Source organism: Castor canadensis, chromosome 6 (genome assembly GCF_047511655.1).
Source record: "Castor canadensis chromosome 6, mCasCan1.hap1v2, whole genome shotgun sequence".
Lineage (NCBI taxonomy): Eukaryota > Metazoa > Chordata > Mammalia > Rodentia > Castoridae > Castor > Castor canadensis.
Window position 1 is genome coordinate 36773671 of NC_133391.1, and position 17854 is coordinate 36791524.

The 17854-nt window shown below is 52.4% G+C and overlaps 1 protein-coding gene across 2 annotated transcripts; it reads right to left on the reverse strand.

The window, feature by feature from the left end:
• Positions 1-734: 734 nt before the first annotated feature.
• On the reverse strand, positions 735-13757 carry Atn1 (atrophin 1). Of its 2 annotated transcripts, none has more exons than XM_020158315.2 (10): positions 13542-13757; positions 7670-7847; positions 7391-7528; positions 7149-7262; positions 4522-6521; positions 4012-4234; positions 2934-3630; positions 2052-2195; positions 1475-1655; positions 735-1291 (listed from the first exon to the last, which is right to left on the reverse strand). In XM_020158315.2, the coding sequence occupies exons 2-10, from the start codon at positions 7694-7696 to the stop codon at positions 1258-1260; spliced, it is 3558 nt and encodes a 1185-aa protein (XP_020013904.1). In that variant the 5' UTR covers positions 7697-7847; positions 13542-13757; the 3' UTR covers positions 735-1257. The 2 variants fall into 2 exon arrangements, with proteins under 2 accessions (XP_020013904.1, XP_020013903.1); XM_020158314.2 differs by having other exon boundaries at positions 4522-6524; positions 13542-13756.
• Between the last annotated feature and the right edge of the window lie 4097 nt (positions 13758-17854).

The window sequence follows — 17854 nt, forward strand, 5'->3', positions numbered from 1 at the left end:
TAACACTATTCTAAGGAACTTAATGAAATCATTCGTTTCTAGAGTTTACAAACCTTTGATACTGGCTATGCAAATGACCTAATGCCGATTGGCTGACAAAGCAGCCAATCACAGACCTTTCGTTGTTAAGGACGAAGACAGTGATTCGCAGCAATAAAAGCCCGGAGCAAGGACCGTTGAGCTCTTTCCTAAAATGGCTTTGTATAGTGTTGCTGTGTGACGTCTTGTATTGTTATCCTTACAGGAGTTTGAAATTGCCGCCCACTCCCTCTTCGAATCGTAATGTAGTTAAGAATGCCAGGTACTAATCGCACTGGCCTACAGAAGCCACGCCCATCCCATCCACTCCCTCCCCCACCCCATTCATAATCTTTTCTCAAACTATTGTACAGAAAGATTCAGGCCTCTTTAGTCCTTGTTCCAGGTACTCTGGTGGCATCTAATAGGAACTGTAACAGTACGCTCCCAAGGTCTTCATAGTTTTTAGACCTGGCCACGCCGACGGTGGGACTGTCCCAGGCCTCCAGTAGGGCCTTGGGAGAGATGGAAGGCCCAGCCTGAGTGTACCCTTGCCAGGAGAGGTGAGCATCCAGGATCTTTTGAGGTCTCCCGTCCAACTCCTCACGGTCGTTACACCAACTTGCTTAAGATCCCATCCCTTCCGACCTCCCTGCTGCGATGAGATCCCACACCCCCCAGCCCCAGCAGCCCACAAAAAACAAGTCACAGCCATCTTCCTGGGGAGTCGTGAGGATGTTTTTTGTTTGGTTTTGGTTGGGATGTTTTTTAAAGAGCATCATATAGATATTTATATATATAAATTATTAATGTGGGGAGGGCAAGGGGCATACATCGCATAGGAAGCGCGCACACAGGGATTGGGCAGGGGCAGGGGTGGCACACGATGCTACGCAAAACAGCCACATCTAACAGATGAAATAATCACACCAACGGGCTGGGGGAGGGGTGGTGGCCACTGAGGGTTGGGCATAGGGGAGGAGGAAAGCAGGGGACAAGGAAGAGGGACCTGGTCCATGATACTATGCGCTTTCTGTCCCCACCCTATGTGCCACCTCCCCACCTCTGCACACCACAGCTGGCCTTGACCTTCTGTCCCTTTTTCCCTCCCTCCCTCTGCCCAGTTGCAGAGGCCCTGCAATTGAGCAGCACCCTCTTCTTGGCTCTGGGTGGCAGACTAGGAAGGGGTCCTCCAAGGTCCGGATGCTGGAGCCATGGGTGCTCTTTTGATTGTAGGTTCTACAGCGGCTTGTCACTTTCCTTCTTCAGGTGACTAGGGAAGGGGCAGTGCATGGCAGAGATGAGAGTGACCTTGCTTGCCCTTTTCACATAAGAGGATGTGGAAGAAGTTCCTTCCCCTCAGGTGCCTAGGGGCCTGCTGTACCATGCCCACATCCCATCCCAGGCTGGGTGGACCCACATCCAGTTACTCTTAGTCTGGTGCATCCCTTAGTACCTGTAGTAGTCCTCCTGGGCGGGTAGCGGCACGCTGTGCAGCGGGTGATGGGCGTGCAGCCATTGCTGTTGTTCCAGCGCCAAGCGCTGCAGCTCAGCGGACTGCGCGTGCATGGCCTGCAGCTGATGAGCTGCTGACATCGGGGCAGAGAGAGAGGCTGGCAGATCCCGGTAAGGGGCAGCTGTGAGCAGGAAGGGTAGGGGCACATGACTGATAGATACTGAGCACCTGCTCTTGGCCAGGGGATAAGCCAGCCACTTTGAATACAGAGGAAGCTAAAAGTAAGAAGTTTGGTAACATCGCCTGTCCTGAAAGCTGCCAGTGGCAGAGTGAAATTAGGAGTCAAAACTCTCAACCTCACATATGAATAATAATAATAATAATAATAATAATAATAATAAACTCTCAACCTGGCCCCCCAAACCTAAGCCTCTCTTGGGCAGGACCTCAGTTCTATTGTTCCTATCCTATCCTGGGTCCTCATCCCTCCCCAAGTCCCACTAGACCCATTCCACCACCTAAACTCCCCCTTTCTGTCCTCTCATTAGAGCTTCTCCACCCCAGCCTCCATCCTTACCAAAGAGCTGGTGACGAAGAACTTCGTTCTCGTGCAGAGGGTGAGGAAGAAGGGGGTTAGGGAGGGTCCCAGCTGGGTAAGGGATCCGGGTAAGGTGAGACCCTGAGGCCAGGGGGTCAATGAGAGGGTGCACCGAGGCAGAGGCTGGAGGCAGAGAAGAGGAAGGTGTCACTAGAAGGCAGTCTTAGGGAAAACTGCATTTCTGGAAAGAAGCCTGGGAAGGAAGAGACATGGACAAACACAGAGAATCTGAAGTGGAACAAAGGCAGAGGGAGAGAGCTAGACACCCGGAGGATGGACAGAAAGAGACCCAACTGCAGTAGGGACACAAGAATGACAAAGGCCAGGAGATTGCCAGGGGACTGAGGAGAAGGGATGGGAGATAATAGAAGTTTAGGAAACGACACAGGAAGAAATGGAGAGATTAAGAGAGAGAAGGTACAAGGAAGTCCAGAATGAGCTGGAGTAAAAGGCAGTAAGAAATATGGTAAGAGGCAAAGCTCATTATCATCTTGGATTCCCAAACCCAAAACTACAGCGCTTTTTCTAGAAGATTCCAAATCTACAGGTGGAGGAATAAGAACATGTGAAGGGCCTGGGGAAAGGGATGTGGGGATAGGAACTGTGTCCCTTCAGAAAGCTCTTGCTTGGGCCTCTTTCAGGAGTGGGATGCTAGACTATGGGGGCTGAAGTGTGGGGAACATAGGCTCTCTGGCTAGGCAAGGGCATGAGATACTCTCGTAGAACGGCAGGGAAGAAAAGACCAGGTAAGCAATCTCAGCAGAGGTTGGGACCAAGAGGGAACTCCAGGCTTAAGGGACCGAAGTACCCAATCGTGTCAGGGGGCCCCAAAAGGCCACAGCAAGGAAATAGGGGTCTCACCTGCATGAATGGCATCCTGTTGGTGCAGGTGAAGATGAGAGTGGATGTGGGAGTGCTGGTGGTGATGGGGGGTCACATTGAGCATCTGCAGCCGAGCCAGTGGGTCATTGCCCAGAGCTGCCACCCTTTCTGCATGTTGCCTCTCAGCCGCCAGCCTCTCGGCATAGGACATGTCAGGCCGCAGGGCTGGCCCAGCTGCCAGCGCTAGACGTTCTCGTTCCAGGGGCCCCAAGCTTGGATGGAAAGGAAAAGGGTGCAGGCCAGGTGGGCCAGGCTGCAAAGCCAGGCCCCCATGTCGGGGGAAGGGATCCAGGCCTGGTCCAGGGACCCCATGTAAGGGTTCCAGCTCACTAGGCTTCACCTCGAAGCCAGGCTTGAGACGGTCACGGAGATCTCGTTCTCGGGCTTCCCGCTCCCTCTCCCGGGCGGCTGGGTCACTGCTGTACAGGGCCGGGACATTATAACCCAGGAGCCCCGGGTCCACTGCACCCAGGGGTACATAGAATGGATGGTTGCGATTGCCAGGAGACATGACATGAGGTCGAGCATATTCACTGAGAGTGCGCAGAGCTGGAGTGTCAGGACCCAGATAGGGGGGCACTGTAGCCACCGCACTGCCAGGCTCAAATGGAGGGCGATGAGGCACTGGACCCAGAGATGGACACTCCACTGGAGCACGACCCTCCTGCGCCAACTTCTGTGGAGTGCAGGAAGAAGTGGAGTCAGAATGCCAACTGGGGGAACAGTTGACTGGTCCCAAGCTGCCCATCGGCTTCAGCAAATGAATTCCAAAATGCCTCACCCATTAGGACTCTGCTTCCCAGGAACTTCTTTTTCCCCTCCCCTCCATACTTCCCCTTCTCTGATTCACAGGTCGTCGATCTGAACATACTTCTCTAACCCAAGAAATGCAAACTGCTCCAGCCCTTATCCACTAGGTCTCCAATTTCTGGACTGCAGTACTTCCTCCTTTCCGATAGAGGGCAAAGTGATTTCCCACCCCATCCCCGAAGCCCCGCTGGGCAGCGCAAAGGAGGTAGGGAAAGAAAGGCGGTGGCGCATATCATGACGCACTCACCACGCTGCGTTCCAGCTCGCGCTCTTTCTCGCGCTCGCGCTCCTTCTCACGTTCCCGCTCGCGCTCTCGCTCCTTTTCTTCGCGCGCGCGCTGCTCGGCCTCGCGCCGCACCTTCTCCACCAGGTCCGCGCGCTTCTTAGCCAGCTTGGAGCCCTCCAGCGGCACGAAGTACAAGTCGCTGCGCGCGCACGAGTTGAAGCCGCGGTCCAGGTGTTTGTTGAACCTGCGGGCCGCAGAGGCAGCGTGTGCTCAATCCCTGTGAGCTGCCCAAGCAGCGGCCCCACGGCCACCCTGCCCTGGCCTCAAAAGCTGCCCCGGCAGCCTGTGAGCTGACGCCCACCTGGCAGGCAGGAGGGCCGCACGAGGGCAAAGGGGTATGCTGGGTACTTCTAATTAATCATCCTCATGAACGCAAGGCCCCAGCCATTTCCAAACAACCCTTCCCCCAACCCACCCCGTCACTCTGGCTGTCCCTCCAGTCCCACCCGTATTCCCACCTTGACTGCTTACCTGGCAGACTGACTGGCATGGCTGGGCACATCTACCACCTTGGGAGGGGGCGAGGGGCTGCGAGCCGGGGGCACCGGACTCTCAGGGGTCTCATACTCCTCAGCTGGCTCCTGTTTGATCTGCGTGGCGTTTAGGGGTGGCCCTGAGGCAGGGGCCGCAGGTGGTGGAGGCAGAGACGACAGACTTGAAGATGTCGGCCCTGCAGGTGGCAGGGGCCCGGGCCCCACTGTGGGTGAACCCGGCTTGAAGGTCCCTGGGCCTGCTGGCGGGGAGGCACCTCGATAGCCCGGTGGGGTCCCTGTCCTGAAGGAGGGTGGCGAACCCGGCTTGTATCCGGGCGGGGTGGCTGTCTTGTAGGGCCCTGGAGACGGGGCTCTCTTGCTGTACGGTGGGGGCCCAGGTGGGGAGGCCGTTTTGTAGCCTGCTGGCGAGGAAGCCACAGTGGCAATGACCGTGGAAAGGGTAGCTGAAGAAGTGGTGGCCGGAGGCACGGGTGGGAAGGGGTAGGGCGCCCCTTGGGGACCCTGGTTAGGAGAAGGGTGTGAACATGGGTAGGCCCCTTGAGAGGAGGAAGAGGAAGAGTTGGAAGAGGAGACTGGGGGGGCGTTGGGACCTGCTTGGCTGTAGGACACCTGGTTATGAGGTGGGGGTAGGTGTGCTGGCCCTGGTGGGTAGGGCCTCAGAGACCCCAGGGAGGGAGACATGGTATAAGGGTGGGCATGGTGGGAACTACTGTTCTCCAGGGGGTGGGGATATGCTCCAGGTGGAGGGGGCCCAGAGTTTCCATGATGCTGCTGCTGCTGTTGCTGCTGCTGCTGCTGCTGCTGTTGCTGGTGGTGGTGGTGATGTGTTGGGGCTGGTGGGTGGGCAGTGGATTGGGCCCCAGTAGGAGGGAAGGGGCCTGGATGGGCATTGCTGTTGGCCAAGAGGCGGCCATAGGGGGGAGGTGGCGGGGGACCCTGGCTCCACACAGCCTGGGATGGGAGAGAAGGCTGAGTATACTTGGGCGGCTGATTGGAGACAGAGAGACTTGTTGGGGGAGGGAAGGAGTGGGGATAACTGGGCAGTGCCTGGGAAGCTGGATACTGGGAGGCAGAGGAAGAGGAGGAAGAACTGGAAGCAGCTGCTGCAGAACTACTACTAGAGGATGAATAAGGATACCTCATCGGGGGAGCTGGCGCAGAAGAGGAGGAAGCAGGGGGCAGAGGGTGGGGTGAGGGAGCCAGACTTTGGCCCTTTTCTGGGCCAGGAGGAAGTCCACCCATGCCCTGTCCCATGGCATGGGGAGAGGGCAGATGCCCAGGCATTGGCTGGGCTCCCAGGCCAGGCGGAGAGGCTGATGCATTGTTGAGGGGTCTCAGGGCAGGTGGAGGAGGCAGGTTTGGTGTCACATGAGGGAAAGCGGCTGGTGGTGCTGCAGAGGGTAGGTTCCCACCACCCACTGGAGCATTAGGAGGCTTTGATGGAGGAGCACCACTGACCCCAGAGCTCGATATTGAAATGGGGGTAGTGGGTGGGGGGTGCTGCTTGCTCCCACTAGGGCCCCCCACTGAAGAGGCAGCTGTTCCCCCTTTGGGACCCATTGAGGGTCCAGAAAGAACTCCTCCTCCTGCCCCCCCAGGGTAGAGCTGTGGGTGAGGGGGAGGGGCCCCAGGGGGAGCCTGAAACATTCGAGATGTGGGGGGCTCCATGGGAGCATGATATCCAGTGGGTGTCACAGAAGGATGGGGTTCAAAGCCAGGCTCTGGCTGTCGGGGGGTGCTGTCTGGTGGTGGAGAGGAAGGAGGAAAGAGTGGAGGTGGGTGGTAGGGGCGGGCTGGGCCCTGGGACAGGCCAGAAGATGAATCGGAGTCATTCTCCACACTTCCAGGGCTGTAGATGCTGGGAGATGTGCTTCGGTTATCCTGGTCTATATCCCTAGGGTCACTGCTGCCATCATCGTTGAGGCTCCGCCCATCCAAGCTGTCCAGATCTGAGGGAGACTGTGGCCGAGGAAGCTCCTGCTGTAGAGAGAGTAGGGCTGGGTTTTCCTCTTTCTCCTTCTAGCTTCTCTGAGATTGGGGGCCCTTCAGTCATCTCCTCACAGCACACTGTTGTGCTGTGCTGGGTACTCTTGCTGAAGACCACCTCCTGCCATCTGGGGGTTCCTCCCTCTCCCCACATCTCAGATGCTCCCTAGATGCCAGCCTGATCATTCTTTGTCAAGCATTAGTCTTTCTCAAGTGTCCATCTCAAAAATCTATACCTCCATGGCTGTCTGCAAATCCATGTCTCCCATCTCCTCTTATGTGCCTCCTCTTGTCTCACCCCCTTAGTCATCCCCCCAACCCTTAGCTCTTAAAAGACCATTTCTTTATGATCTGTTTGCTCCTTCCACTAAGACTTCTCACCCATAGGCTCTATCTCCCAGTTCTTCCAGTCCCCTTTGGCCCTACCTAGTCATTTACAGGTCTGACCAAAGCCCAAAAGATCTGTCTGACATATTATAGACAGAATCACTTTAATCAGCACTAAGATACAACTTGTATCATACTCCAGCAAAGATCAAAGCAGGAATGGTGAGTAAAAGGATGTATGGGAAAAGAATGGTCAGAAAATGGATCAGGACAGCTACCAGGGTCTCCCACCTCAGTTTTGGTCTTTTTTGGTGCATTGGTCTCCTCACTTTCACTCTCTGAGATCTCCTCACTCCGACCCTGCTTATTGACCTTTGGGGTGGAGGCTTCCTCTACTCGGGCCTTCTGTTAGAGAGAAAGAGAAAATTCAGTCTTCTACCTCCCAGGCTTCCGTAAAAGGAAGTTCCCCCATGACACACACACCTCAGCCCCAGTGCCCAGGCATCCCATAGGAGGACCTGAGGACAGAATACCTTGGCTGTCTGCCTGGACTTCTCAGCTTTGCCATCACTGCTAGATGTGCTGACCCCTCCAGGGGAGGCCCGGCCCCTCGATCTCAGTTCTTCCCGGGGCCCAGGGGCCTCTTTCTTCCGTCCACTCCTCATTGACATCTGAGACAGGAGGAGGCAGGTAATGGCTTTTACATAACACATAGCTTTATGATACACATTATTTCTTTTCTTCCTCTCTAGCCCTTCCTTCAACTTTCCTGCCTCTCATCCTCTATGCCACTAATTGCAGCTATTACTCACTGAGTCTTTATTCTGTCGTGTCTTCATTCTTCAGGCTGTGGAGACCCCATTCTCCTCTGCCTGGGCAGCTGAATACAGAAACTTTTTTGCTCCGTCACAAGTTCCCCACACCTGTGACTTGGGGATCACGAAGCAGGCGTAGGCACCTGGAACTTGCAGGGTCTGCTTTCAGTGAATCCTGTTAGGAAAGATCATCAGAGTCTTCATGTAGGAGAACAGAGTCTGAAGGGACCTGTGTAAGTGACCCAGCCCTAACTAAGACTCCAGGCCAAGAGGGCAAGGCACCACAAGACACTGCTGGTTTGCCCCATGGGCTACCTCAGCAATCTAAGTGAGGGAGACTCTGCTCCCAGTATAATCTCTTTGATCTCTGAGGAATGCAGACAATTCAGATATACCTCTGAGCCCCAATCCAGAAGATCACAGGATTGTACCCTTCACAATCCCCGAAGTACATTTGTATAAACATGAATTCCACAGAGCTTACAAAGGAAGACAAAGAAATGGAGCTGAAGTATTAATTTATTGAGTACCTTCTTTGTGTTGAGCCCTTTACATACATGATTTCATATAATACAACAAACCCTGAAGGTCAGTTAGATGAGGAAACTGAGGCTCAAACATGGTGATTGACTTGCCAACTTCCCACAATGAAGAACCAATGACAAAGCCAGAATCAAGCCCTGATCTCTCTGACTTCAAAGCCCATGCTCACTCTTCTATTCTTTGCTGCACTTGCCTCAGAAGTTGCTAGGGAGAACACTCAGAAGGCCTAGATCAATCACATAGATGTGAATCTTTTTGCACACACATCAGAGAAGGCAGAAGAAGGTCCCATTCCACAATACAAAGGAGTACACCCCAACCAGTTCCAAACAAAATCTAGATAGTTCCAAGCTGTAAAACATCTTGGAGAGTCACATAATGACCCATTCTCTATAAGGCCTTCCATGTCCACAGGTTTTGCATCTACATACTCAACCAGCCATGGATTAAAAATATCGGGATGGGGGGAGATTCTAGAAAGTCCCATAAAATAAAATCTGAATATATCACATGCTGAGCCCTAGGTGAATCTTCAGTAATGAAGTGACGAGCCTGGTGCTGGTGGCTCACACCTATAATCCTAGTTACTTGGGAGGCTGAGATCAGGAGGATCCCAGTTCATGGTTAGTCTGGACAAATAGTCCAAGAGATCCCATCTCCAAAATAACCAGAGCAAAATGGACTAGAGGTGTGGCTCAAGTACTAGAATACCGGCTTTTGCAAAGCCCTGTTCAAACTCTAGTCCCATTAAAAAAAAAAAAATTAGTGATATGTAGGCACACTCTGCTGTAGCCTCCCACCCTTTCAGAGACCCTCAGTTTTTGTCAAGCTCTCACTGTTTGACCATTGTTTGCCTCATATTTCTTTCATATACCATGTAGTTAGGTCTGAGATGCTTAACTGCCTCTGTTCTGAACACATAGACTTTTTTTCTTGTCATTATTCCCTCAACAATACAGTATGACAACTATATATACAACATTTACATTATATTAGATATTGTACATAATCTAGAGATGATTTAAAGAATATTGGAGGATATGTGTAGATATACGCACCACAACCAATTTTGGCATCCATGGGAGATCCCAGAACCAATCCCCCCAGACATCAAGGGATGACTATTAACATTCCCTAAGGTGAAGTAAAATGTCAGGGCTTTCACATTCACAACCAAAGACTCAAAATATTTAAAAACAACAACAAAACATTGAAAATATCAGTGAACATACAGTACAGATTTAACAAATCTTAAGCATATCATCTCATGCAGCGTACACAGCCTATACACCTACGTCTATCAATACATAAGAATCATTGTAAATCTGTGTCTCTCTTTTTTTTTTCAGTTTATTCATATGTGCATACAATGTTTGGATCTTTTCTGCCCCCTACCCCTCCCTTTACCCTCGCCCTCTCCCTCTCCCCTCCCACCCCCTTGCTTCCAGGCAGAAACTGTTTTGCCCTTATCTCAAATTTTGTTGAAGAGAGAGTATAAACAATAATAAGAAGGACAAAGGGTTTTTGCTAGTTGAGATAAGGATAGCTATACGGGGAGATTCCTCGCATTGCTTTCGTGTACATATGTGTTACATTCTAAGTTGTAAATCTGTGTCTCTTAGCCAGCTATTTTCATTTGCACTTATTTGTATTTCCTTCTTTTTTTTTCTTTTTTGGTGGTACTGGGGTTTGAACTCAGGACCTTACGCTTCCTAAGCAGGCACTCTACCACTTGAGCCACTCCACCAGCCCTTGTTTGTATTTCTTGGTAAGGGTCAAGCTTCTCCATAAGAGATTTCAAGAACTGGAGGTGTGGCTCGAGTGGTGGACACACCTGCCTAGGAAGCATAAGCCCCTGAGTTCAAACCCCAGTACCGCTCTGCCCCCCAAAAAACCCATCTTCGAAGTGGAAAAACTTCTCTTTTCATACTGCTTTCCTTTCAATACCTTCCACTAATATCACGTATATGTATATATATATAATTATACAAATATATAGAGAGATGGATGTTCCTATTTTAAATGCACTAACTTCAGTGTATCTTTAATTAAGCACTTGCTAGCCTTACTTGGAACAGACTAAGCAAACCTAGTTCTACAGCATTTCCATTTTTTTTTTTTTTTTTGGCAGTACGGGGGCTTGAACTCAGGGCATCATGCTTGCAAAGCAGGTGCTCTACAACTTGAGCCACTCTACTGTTTTTTGTACTGAGTATTTTCTTTTTTGTTTGTTTTGTTTTGTTTTTTCTTTTTTCCTGTACCAAGTATTTTCAAGATAGAGTCTCAATAACAATTTGCTGGGCTGGTTTTGAACTACAATCCTCCAGATCTCTGCCTCTTGAGTAGCTAGGATTATAGGCGTAAGCCACTGGCACCCTGCTCATTTCCACATTCTTTAGTACATTTTCCACAAGGAATACAGAACAATTACTTCCACTCACTCCCACTAAACCAAATTGATGCAAGCCATTGAGAAATGAGTCTAACCTTCAGGAAACTTAACTTATTTAAAGCCACAAAATAGCTGGAAGAGAACCCCAGGTCTGAATTTTCAACTGATGCTCTACCTAGTGAACTAGTCATTTTCCTTCCACTATAGTAATACATTTTTCAGTTGTGCTTAAGAGGTTGGTTTTAAAGTACTATCAACAAAGAAAGAAAAAAAATCTAAACAACAGGACCTAACAAAAGGGGAAAACGATGTTAAAAAAAGCAAAACAAAAAATGCCAGCCCTCCTAGAACAGGGTGCCTATCTCTCCTCCCCATCACAGAACCTGTTCACCAAGTTAATTAACAGAGCTAAGGGATCCAAAAGGTCAGAGAAATAAAGAAAGTTTCCTGAAAAACAGCAATCATGGTGTGTCCTTCTTACTTTTTTAATCATCTGAAATCTGATAAAATTTTCCATGAGAAGCTTGGAAGGAGATAAGTAGTTATCAAAGGGGAGGTAATTCCTAGGATAAGGTGTAGCTGGGGAAATAATGAGGTTGGGATAGAATTGTAAATATGTTTCTGAACCTGGGTCATGTTCTAGCGCCAACCATCTGAGCTATACTCCATCTTGTCCCAGCAGGCAGTCACTGTAACTAAAATTTATAAGGCACCTGCTACATATCTGACAACACACTGAACACATTCACCTTTATTACCTTATTACAAAAGGAAAATGATAAAGACCACACTGGAGAAAGTAGAAAATGAGAAATAGGAAAAGAGCCCGTAAGTAAATGCAGGAAAAGAAATGAAGGAACAAATATGGGAAGGATATCAGAAGGAATACGACCAAGTCACAAGACTCTCTGGGAAGAGCTTGCAGGGTAAATTTCAGGATCATTGGCCCAGCCCCCATCATTCCAGACCTGCCAGACTAACAAACCAGTGAGATACTAAGGCAGCCCAGACCAGCAGATAACAATGCACTGGCCTAAGCCTTTTTAGATCAAGGTCTGTCAGAAGGGCTGCAGAGGTCATCTCATCTATAATCCCTTGTCATATAATGAAGGTGAGGCTCAAAGAAAGACAAGGAACTTGCCCAAGATTACGGTTAGTTACAGGCCAGCCAGGTCTCCTGGCTGCCATTCCAGAGTATCTGTTCGGCTCTAGGCTGTTACCCTGCCCTCTCCCCTGAGCCACCCTCACCTGGGACAAGCATGGAGAGCCAGGCATGCCTACAAAGTCAGGAAAGTAGAAGGCTAAAGGTGAGTTGAGGGAATGTGTCACTTTGGGACTGCCAGCGAAAGGAGAGAAGGGAGACTCAGGAAGGGAAACTCAAAAGAATTCAAGTTTAAGAAAATGGAAGAACAGGGCAAAGCAAGAAGACTACTGTGTACAAAACACAATAAGAGAGGCAGTCCAGAAGAAACTGTCTAAGACCGTGTAACTTGAACAAGAGCATATTCATCCTCCCATCATGCCTAGGTGGAGGGTCTTGGAGAAGCACTAATGTCCTGCAACATGTCTATTTCTTCCAAAAGACTGCTGGATGGAATGGGGTGCACCTCCTGGTGAAACCTCTGTCCAAGGCAGCACCAGAAACATCCTCAAAAAACCCAGCCACAAGTCTCCCTAGGATGCAGTCACAGGCTGAGGTCCAATCAACACACTGAACCCCCACCTATTGGACATCCCACTGGATCACTGCCATGGCAACAGAATGGCAAAAAGAAAAAAGAAAAGTGCCCCTCAAGAGACCATCCCAGGGGTCCACCTGGCAGCCACCACTACCACTCCAGATGCCAAAGCAACTCCTACCCTCTTATAGTAAGTACCCTCAGGGAAGGGAGCTTAAGGGTACCTGCCCCAGGCACAAAGGGAGATCTCTGAGCTGAAAGCAGTAATGAAGGCCTTGGGGAAGGAGAACACAGCTGAGGGGCAGTCAGTGCTCTGGGGATTTGAGGGTGGAGGTCACACAACTTGTTTGGAATGCCTGTAAGGTTGCCCAATTCTCTCCTGTTTTTCCATCTTCCTTCCCCTCCCTTCAGTGTTCCTATCCTTCTCATTAGTGTTAGGGGCCCCAATAACCCTCTGAAGAAGTAACTATCGGCTGGGATGTAGCTCAGTGGTAGAGCACTTGCCTGACATGCTCGAGGCCCTGAGTTCGATTCCAGCACCAAAAAAAAGAAAAGATCAGAAAAAAAAAGTAACTATGTCTGGGATTGGGAAAACGGGGTCAGAGGTGACCTGGAGTAGGGAAAATAAAACTGAATCACAAAAGACATGGCTTTCCCACTTCCACCCCGGAAAACCTCTGGCTCTGCTTCTCAAAGACGAGAAGCTCTTCCGAGCCCTCTCCGATCTCGGTTCCCCCAGGTTCAATCCCCCTTTCCACCTACCACACCCCTTTCCCGGTTCCCACTTCTTTTCTATTCCTAACACAAGCAACCCCGCGCTCTGGAACCCGGGTTCTGAGCCTTTAGGGCTTCTTCTGGGGCCTTCCTGCCCCACCTCGCTGCCATCTCTCCAATCCATTCTGCCTTCGCCGCCAACCACCCTCACAGCATCCCCGGTTTTCCTCCGCCAACCCTCCACCTCAGCGTCCCCCCCTCTTTTGGTCTCCAGTCCGGGCGACCCCTCTGGCCCCAGCAGCCCATCTCCGGAGACCCTCATTCCTCCCCGACCTTGCTCGGGGCCGGCCCCTCCCCCCGAGCCCCCAATCTCTGGCCAGGCAGTACCCGCAGTGGGGGGGACGGGATTGGGAAAATAACAAATGGAGGCGGTGGCGGCGGGAGGGGGAACTGGGAGGGGTGGGGGTGGGGAGCCGCAGGCCGGAACCCGGGCGGGCCACAACCCCAGCGGGCCTGGGACCCGGACGGCAGCAGATCTTACCTGCTCGTAGCTCGGGACGGCAGGCTGGCTGGCTCCGAGCGGGAGTCCCGGCTCCCGCGCCTCCGAGGGGGCGGCGGCGGCCGCTCCCCCGCCCCCCTCTCTTCTTCCCGGCTTCAGTCGCCGCCGCGACGGCGGCGGCAGCGGGCCAGACCCCGACGAAGGGCGGCCCCCATGCCCCGTTCCCCCCGCCCGGCCCCGATCGCCCGCCCGGCCCGGAGCAAACCCCGATCGGCGCTCGGGCGCTCCCCGCCCAGGCGCGCCGCCTCTCCGGGCCGCGCCGCCCGCCCCCGCCGCGCCGCTCGCCCCCGCGCCCGGCCGGCCCTCCGCGCGGCTCGGGCCCGCCGCCGCCCGCCGCGCGCAGCCCGCACTCGCGCGATGCCGGCCTCTGGGCGGCTTCGCCCGCGGCCCCCGCCCCTCCGGCGCTCGAACCCCTCACTCCCCCTAGCTCCTCCCCGAGGCCAGCGGTCCCCCGAAACGGGTCCCGGCCCGAGACCCCGGCCCGGCGCGGGGCTGCGGGCGGGCTGGGTGGCGCGTCGGGCGACTAGCACAGGAAAGCGGACGACGGAGGGAGGGCGCTTGGGAGAGGGGGATGGGAGAAGGGAGGAAGAGGGAGAAGGAGGGAGCGCGGAGGAACGGAGGAGAGTGGGGCCGGGAGGGAGAAACGAGGGAGGGAGCGCGAGGCAGGCTGCGAGGGGGGAGAGTGGGGGGATCGGGGAAGGGGAGGCGCCGGGAGAGTTGGCGAGGCCGAGGGGGCCGGGGCCCGGGGAGGGCTTCGCGTGGCAGAACGTGCGGAGCCCACGGGCCCGGCGCGGGAGAGGGCTGGGTAGGAGGGGCTGTGGGTTGTGAAGGTAGATAGGAAAGAGGCTGGAGAAGTTTGGGGACGACCGAGTCTGTGGCAGAGGTGAGGAGGGAGGAGTTTGGGGGATACTGGAGTAGAGATGGGATTATGGGGTTAGATTGGAAAGATGGAGCGGCATGGGGGCTTTGAGTCCAGTGAGGTGTGCGGCAAGGAGAGGCAAGAAGGGTAGAGGGGATTGGGGAATATTTTCAGAGGGAAGCAATGGAAGTTTGGGACTTTAGGAGGAGAATTGAAAATACGAAGGCAACCGGGTGCCAGTGGCCCACGCCTGTGTAATCCTAGCTACTCTGGAGGCAGAGATCAGGAGGATCACAGTTCAAAGCCAGCCCCAGGCAATAGATGGGGCGACCCTATCTAGAAAAAAAAAAATCACAAAAAAAGGGCTGGTGGAATGGCTCAAGTGGTAAGAGTGCCTGCCTTCAAACCCCAGTGCCTAAAAGAAAAAGAAAGAAAGAAAAGAAAATATGATGGCATATATAGAAGAATTGGAGTCTGGAAGAAAGTAAAGATTTGGGGGTGGTATGTGTTGAGAAGAGTGGGAACTAGATTTTGGGGATGATGAAAGAAAGGTGGAGGTGTCTGTGGGGGAGAGAAGGAAAAACAGGAACCCTAGAAGGGATGAAGAAGCTGGGACCAGATTCTAGTTCTAGAGCAAAATGGGTTCTGGGTGGCAATGGGGGGGGTGTAGCTGGATCCTCAGGGTGGGAATTCAGGTAGAACTGAGGAGTGTTTCCTTTGGCAAATAAAGTGAATTGACAGATAAAGTGGAAGAGAAGGGGTTAAAGAAGATTAGAAGGGAGCTGTGGATGTGGCTCAAGTGGTTGAACACCTGCCTAGCAAGCCTGAGGCCCTGAGTTCAAACCCCAGTACCACCACCACCCCCAAAAAAAGAAAGGAAATGGTGGCACTGGGGAAGGAATGCCATTGATGGAGAAAGAGAAGAGCTGGTAAAAGGGAGAGTATTGAGTCAAGGCAGTGACATAAATGGGAGTGGCAGGCCCTAGGTAGGTAATTGATGTAACAGGAGTGGGACACCTTCCTCTGACCCTTCCATCTAGTGGCATCTCCATTTTCCTTCTCAAGTCTGTTTGAAGTTATCACTAATAATACCTTAGGTGACAGGGAAGGGGTCAGATGGGGACTAAGCTCAGTGTGGACCCAACATCCATAGGTGCCCTGACTTCCTATCCCAATTGTTGGAATATGGAGACTGTCTCCACCCTAGAAGCTCTTCCCTAGCCCTTCCTTCTCCCTCTGATCATCAGTGTGCCAGCCATACCCAGTCTTCGGCCACGAAGCCAGCGCCCCCACCAGTTCACCACCAGTACCTTTTGGGCTCCCTCCCCAGCCCCAAACCAAGCAGCAATGTCTCTCAGGACAAAGGACACCAGAGACACTGGGAGATTTTTGGCAGCTGAAATTGGGAAGGCCAGAGAAAGGGAGTGAGGCAGTCTGGAAAACAGGAAGAGCTGGAGCTGGAGTCTGGATTGGGAGTCTTTAGTAGCTCTTCAGATTTGGGGCCAGGGATAGGATACTTCTGGGCCCAGTCCAGCTGGAGATGGAGAGGGGACCCTGAACTGGCAGCTTCCCCTGCCTTCTGGGAAGAAGGTTGGCCCTTGTAGCAACTCAATAGATTTTGTCTCACAGTTCTTTAGGCCAGACTTTGCCAAGACTTGGGAATACCCAAATGCTCTAAACATTTCAAAGCTCTGGGGAACAGGGAGCAGGAGCAAGAATTGTTCCATGGGAATCAATCCCCACTCTGAAGTCTCTATTGGTACTCATTTTACCACCAATGCCCACCTTCCTTGTTCCTGTAGGGCCTCCCAGAGACCAGGCCAGCTCCCTATCTCCCTGTGTCCCCTATGGCCCTTCCTCAATGTTCTAGGACAGCCTCTGCCCCTTCCTTCCTTCCCCTAACTTTGTTCCAAGATTCCTCCTTCCCTCTACACCCTCTCCCCATTGCATTTCCACTGAACTCAGTTCAATGTTTCACTGTGCCTGACTCAGGCCCCTCTGAAATCCCTTCCAGACCAAGCTGAGCTTTTCTTGTTTTTTAATCATTAAGGCATTGACCAGGATGGTGACTTATCTGAGCCTAAAAGAAAAATTCAGGCATAGGTAAAGACAAGGAATGGGGAGAATAGTAAGAGAAACCAGGACCTACCCTTTCCAATTCCTGCCCTACCTGAGGGCCAGGCTCACAACTCAGCTTCAGGGAATATCACACACACACACACACATCCCTCACCCCAGCTCCCTCTCTGGGCCCAGCCCCCCACAACCCACTGGTCTCTAGGCAACGGCACAAAAGGAAAGTGAAGAGAGGGGCCTGGGAGGCCCTGGCAGAGCTAGCTGTAACCCAATCCAACCTAGTACCTGGTGTGTGTGGCTGAGGGGGTGGGGAGGGTGGGGCGGGAGGGACTGTCAGAAGGTGACCTAGTGAGGAGGAAGGAAAGAGAGGGCAGAAGTTAGGAAAGGTGGCTCCAGCTAAAACAGTCCTGGCCAGACTGGGAGTTGTTGAGGAAAGATGGGTATCATGGACCCCAGAGAAAACTGAGAGCCACAGACAACTATGGTGAACCCCAGGGAGACAGAAAGGAACACTAGGAGAGGAGGGAAAGATGAGATGCCCACATTGAAATTAGAGGCACAGAGGAGAGAGGGGTAAGAAGCTCTTTGAACTGAAAATGGCTGAAGTGTCAGGGACACAGGAAGGGAGGCAAAGAGAGACATGGGCCCTGACTATACATAACTAGAATCCTATGTCATCCCTGAAGTGGGCAGGATGGCAGAGAAAGCCCAAGACCAGAGCTTAGAAAGTGGAAGCAGAGTTAAGAGGCCTGCAGAGGGTACAACCTTGAAATTCCTCCCACACCACCTCAGCTTGCCTTCCAGTAGTGTCCTGCAGAGCCTTGGCTCCCTCTCGTGGCTTAGCTCCCCATGTGCATACCCTGCCTGCTGGGATGTGTCCCTGCTTCTAAGTTACTGTCAGGTTGTCCCCCAAGGTGGTCTCTGAGCTGAGCAGCTCAACCCTAAGACTCCACAGTGCTGAAGAGTTCCAGGACAGCTTCCTCACAGTCTGACGCCAGAGGGCCTGTTGAGCACTTCGGGTCCCAAATCTTCAGTTTACTAGAGGACTCAGTTTCCTCAGACTCAGCTCTACACTCCTGGTACCATTTTCCCCTCCCCAAATTCTCCATCTTGCTTGGGCTGAAGGCCATGAAGTCCTGTCCCACTCTAGAATTAGCCAGAATTTTGTTGGGAGAGGCCCAGTATGGGAGCTGCTCTAGTCCATAGTTTTTTCCCTTCTTTAGTCAAGGACACTTTAGACCCATTTCCCCAAAAAATGTACACAAAGATGCACACATGATTTCTGATACTTCCAAGAACTGGACCCCAGGTTAAAAATCCCTAATTCACCTGGTCCTGGACCAGGCCTGCAGCTGAGTAG

Coding starts and splice junctions, on each gene's coding strand:
- Atn1 (XM_020158314.2), bottom strand. CDS start 7,696: ATGAAGACACGACAGAATAAAGACTCA. Junction 3,631..4,011: donor GCGAGCTGGAACGCAGCGTG/GTGAGTGCGTCA, acceptor TGCACTCCACAG/AAGTTGGCGCAGGAGGGTCG. Junction 1,292..1,474: donor GCCCAGGAGGACTACTACAG/GTACTAAGGGAT, acceptor CCCCTTCCCTAG/TCACCTGAAGAAGGAAAGTG.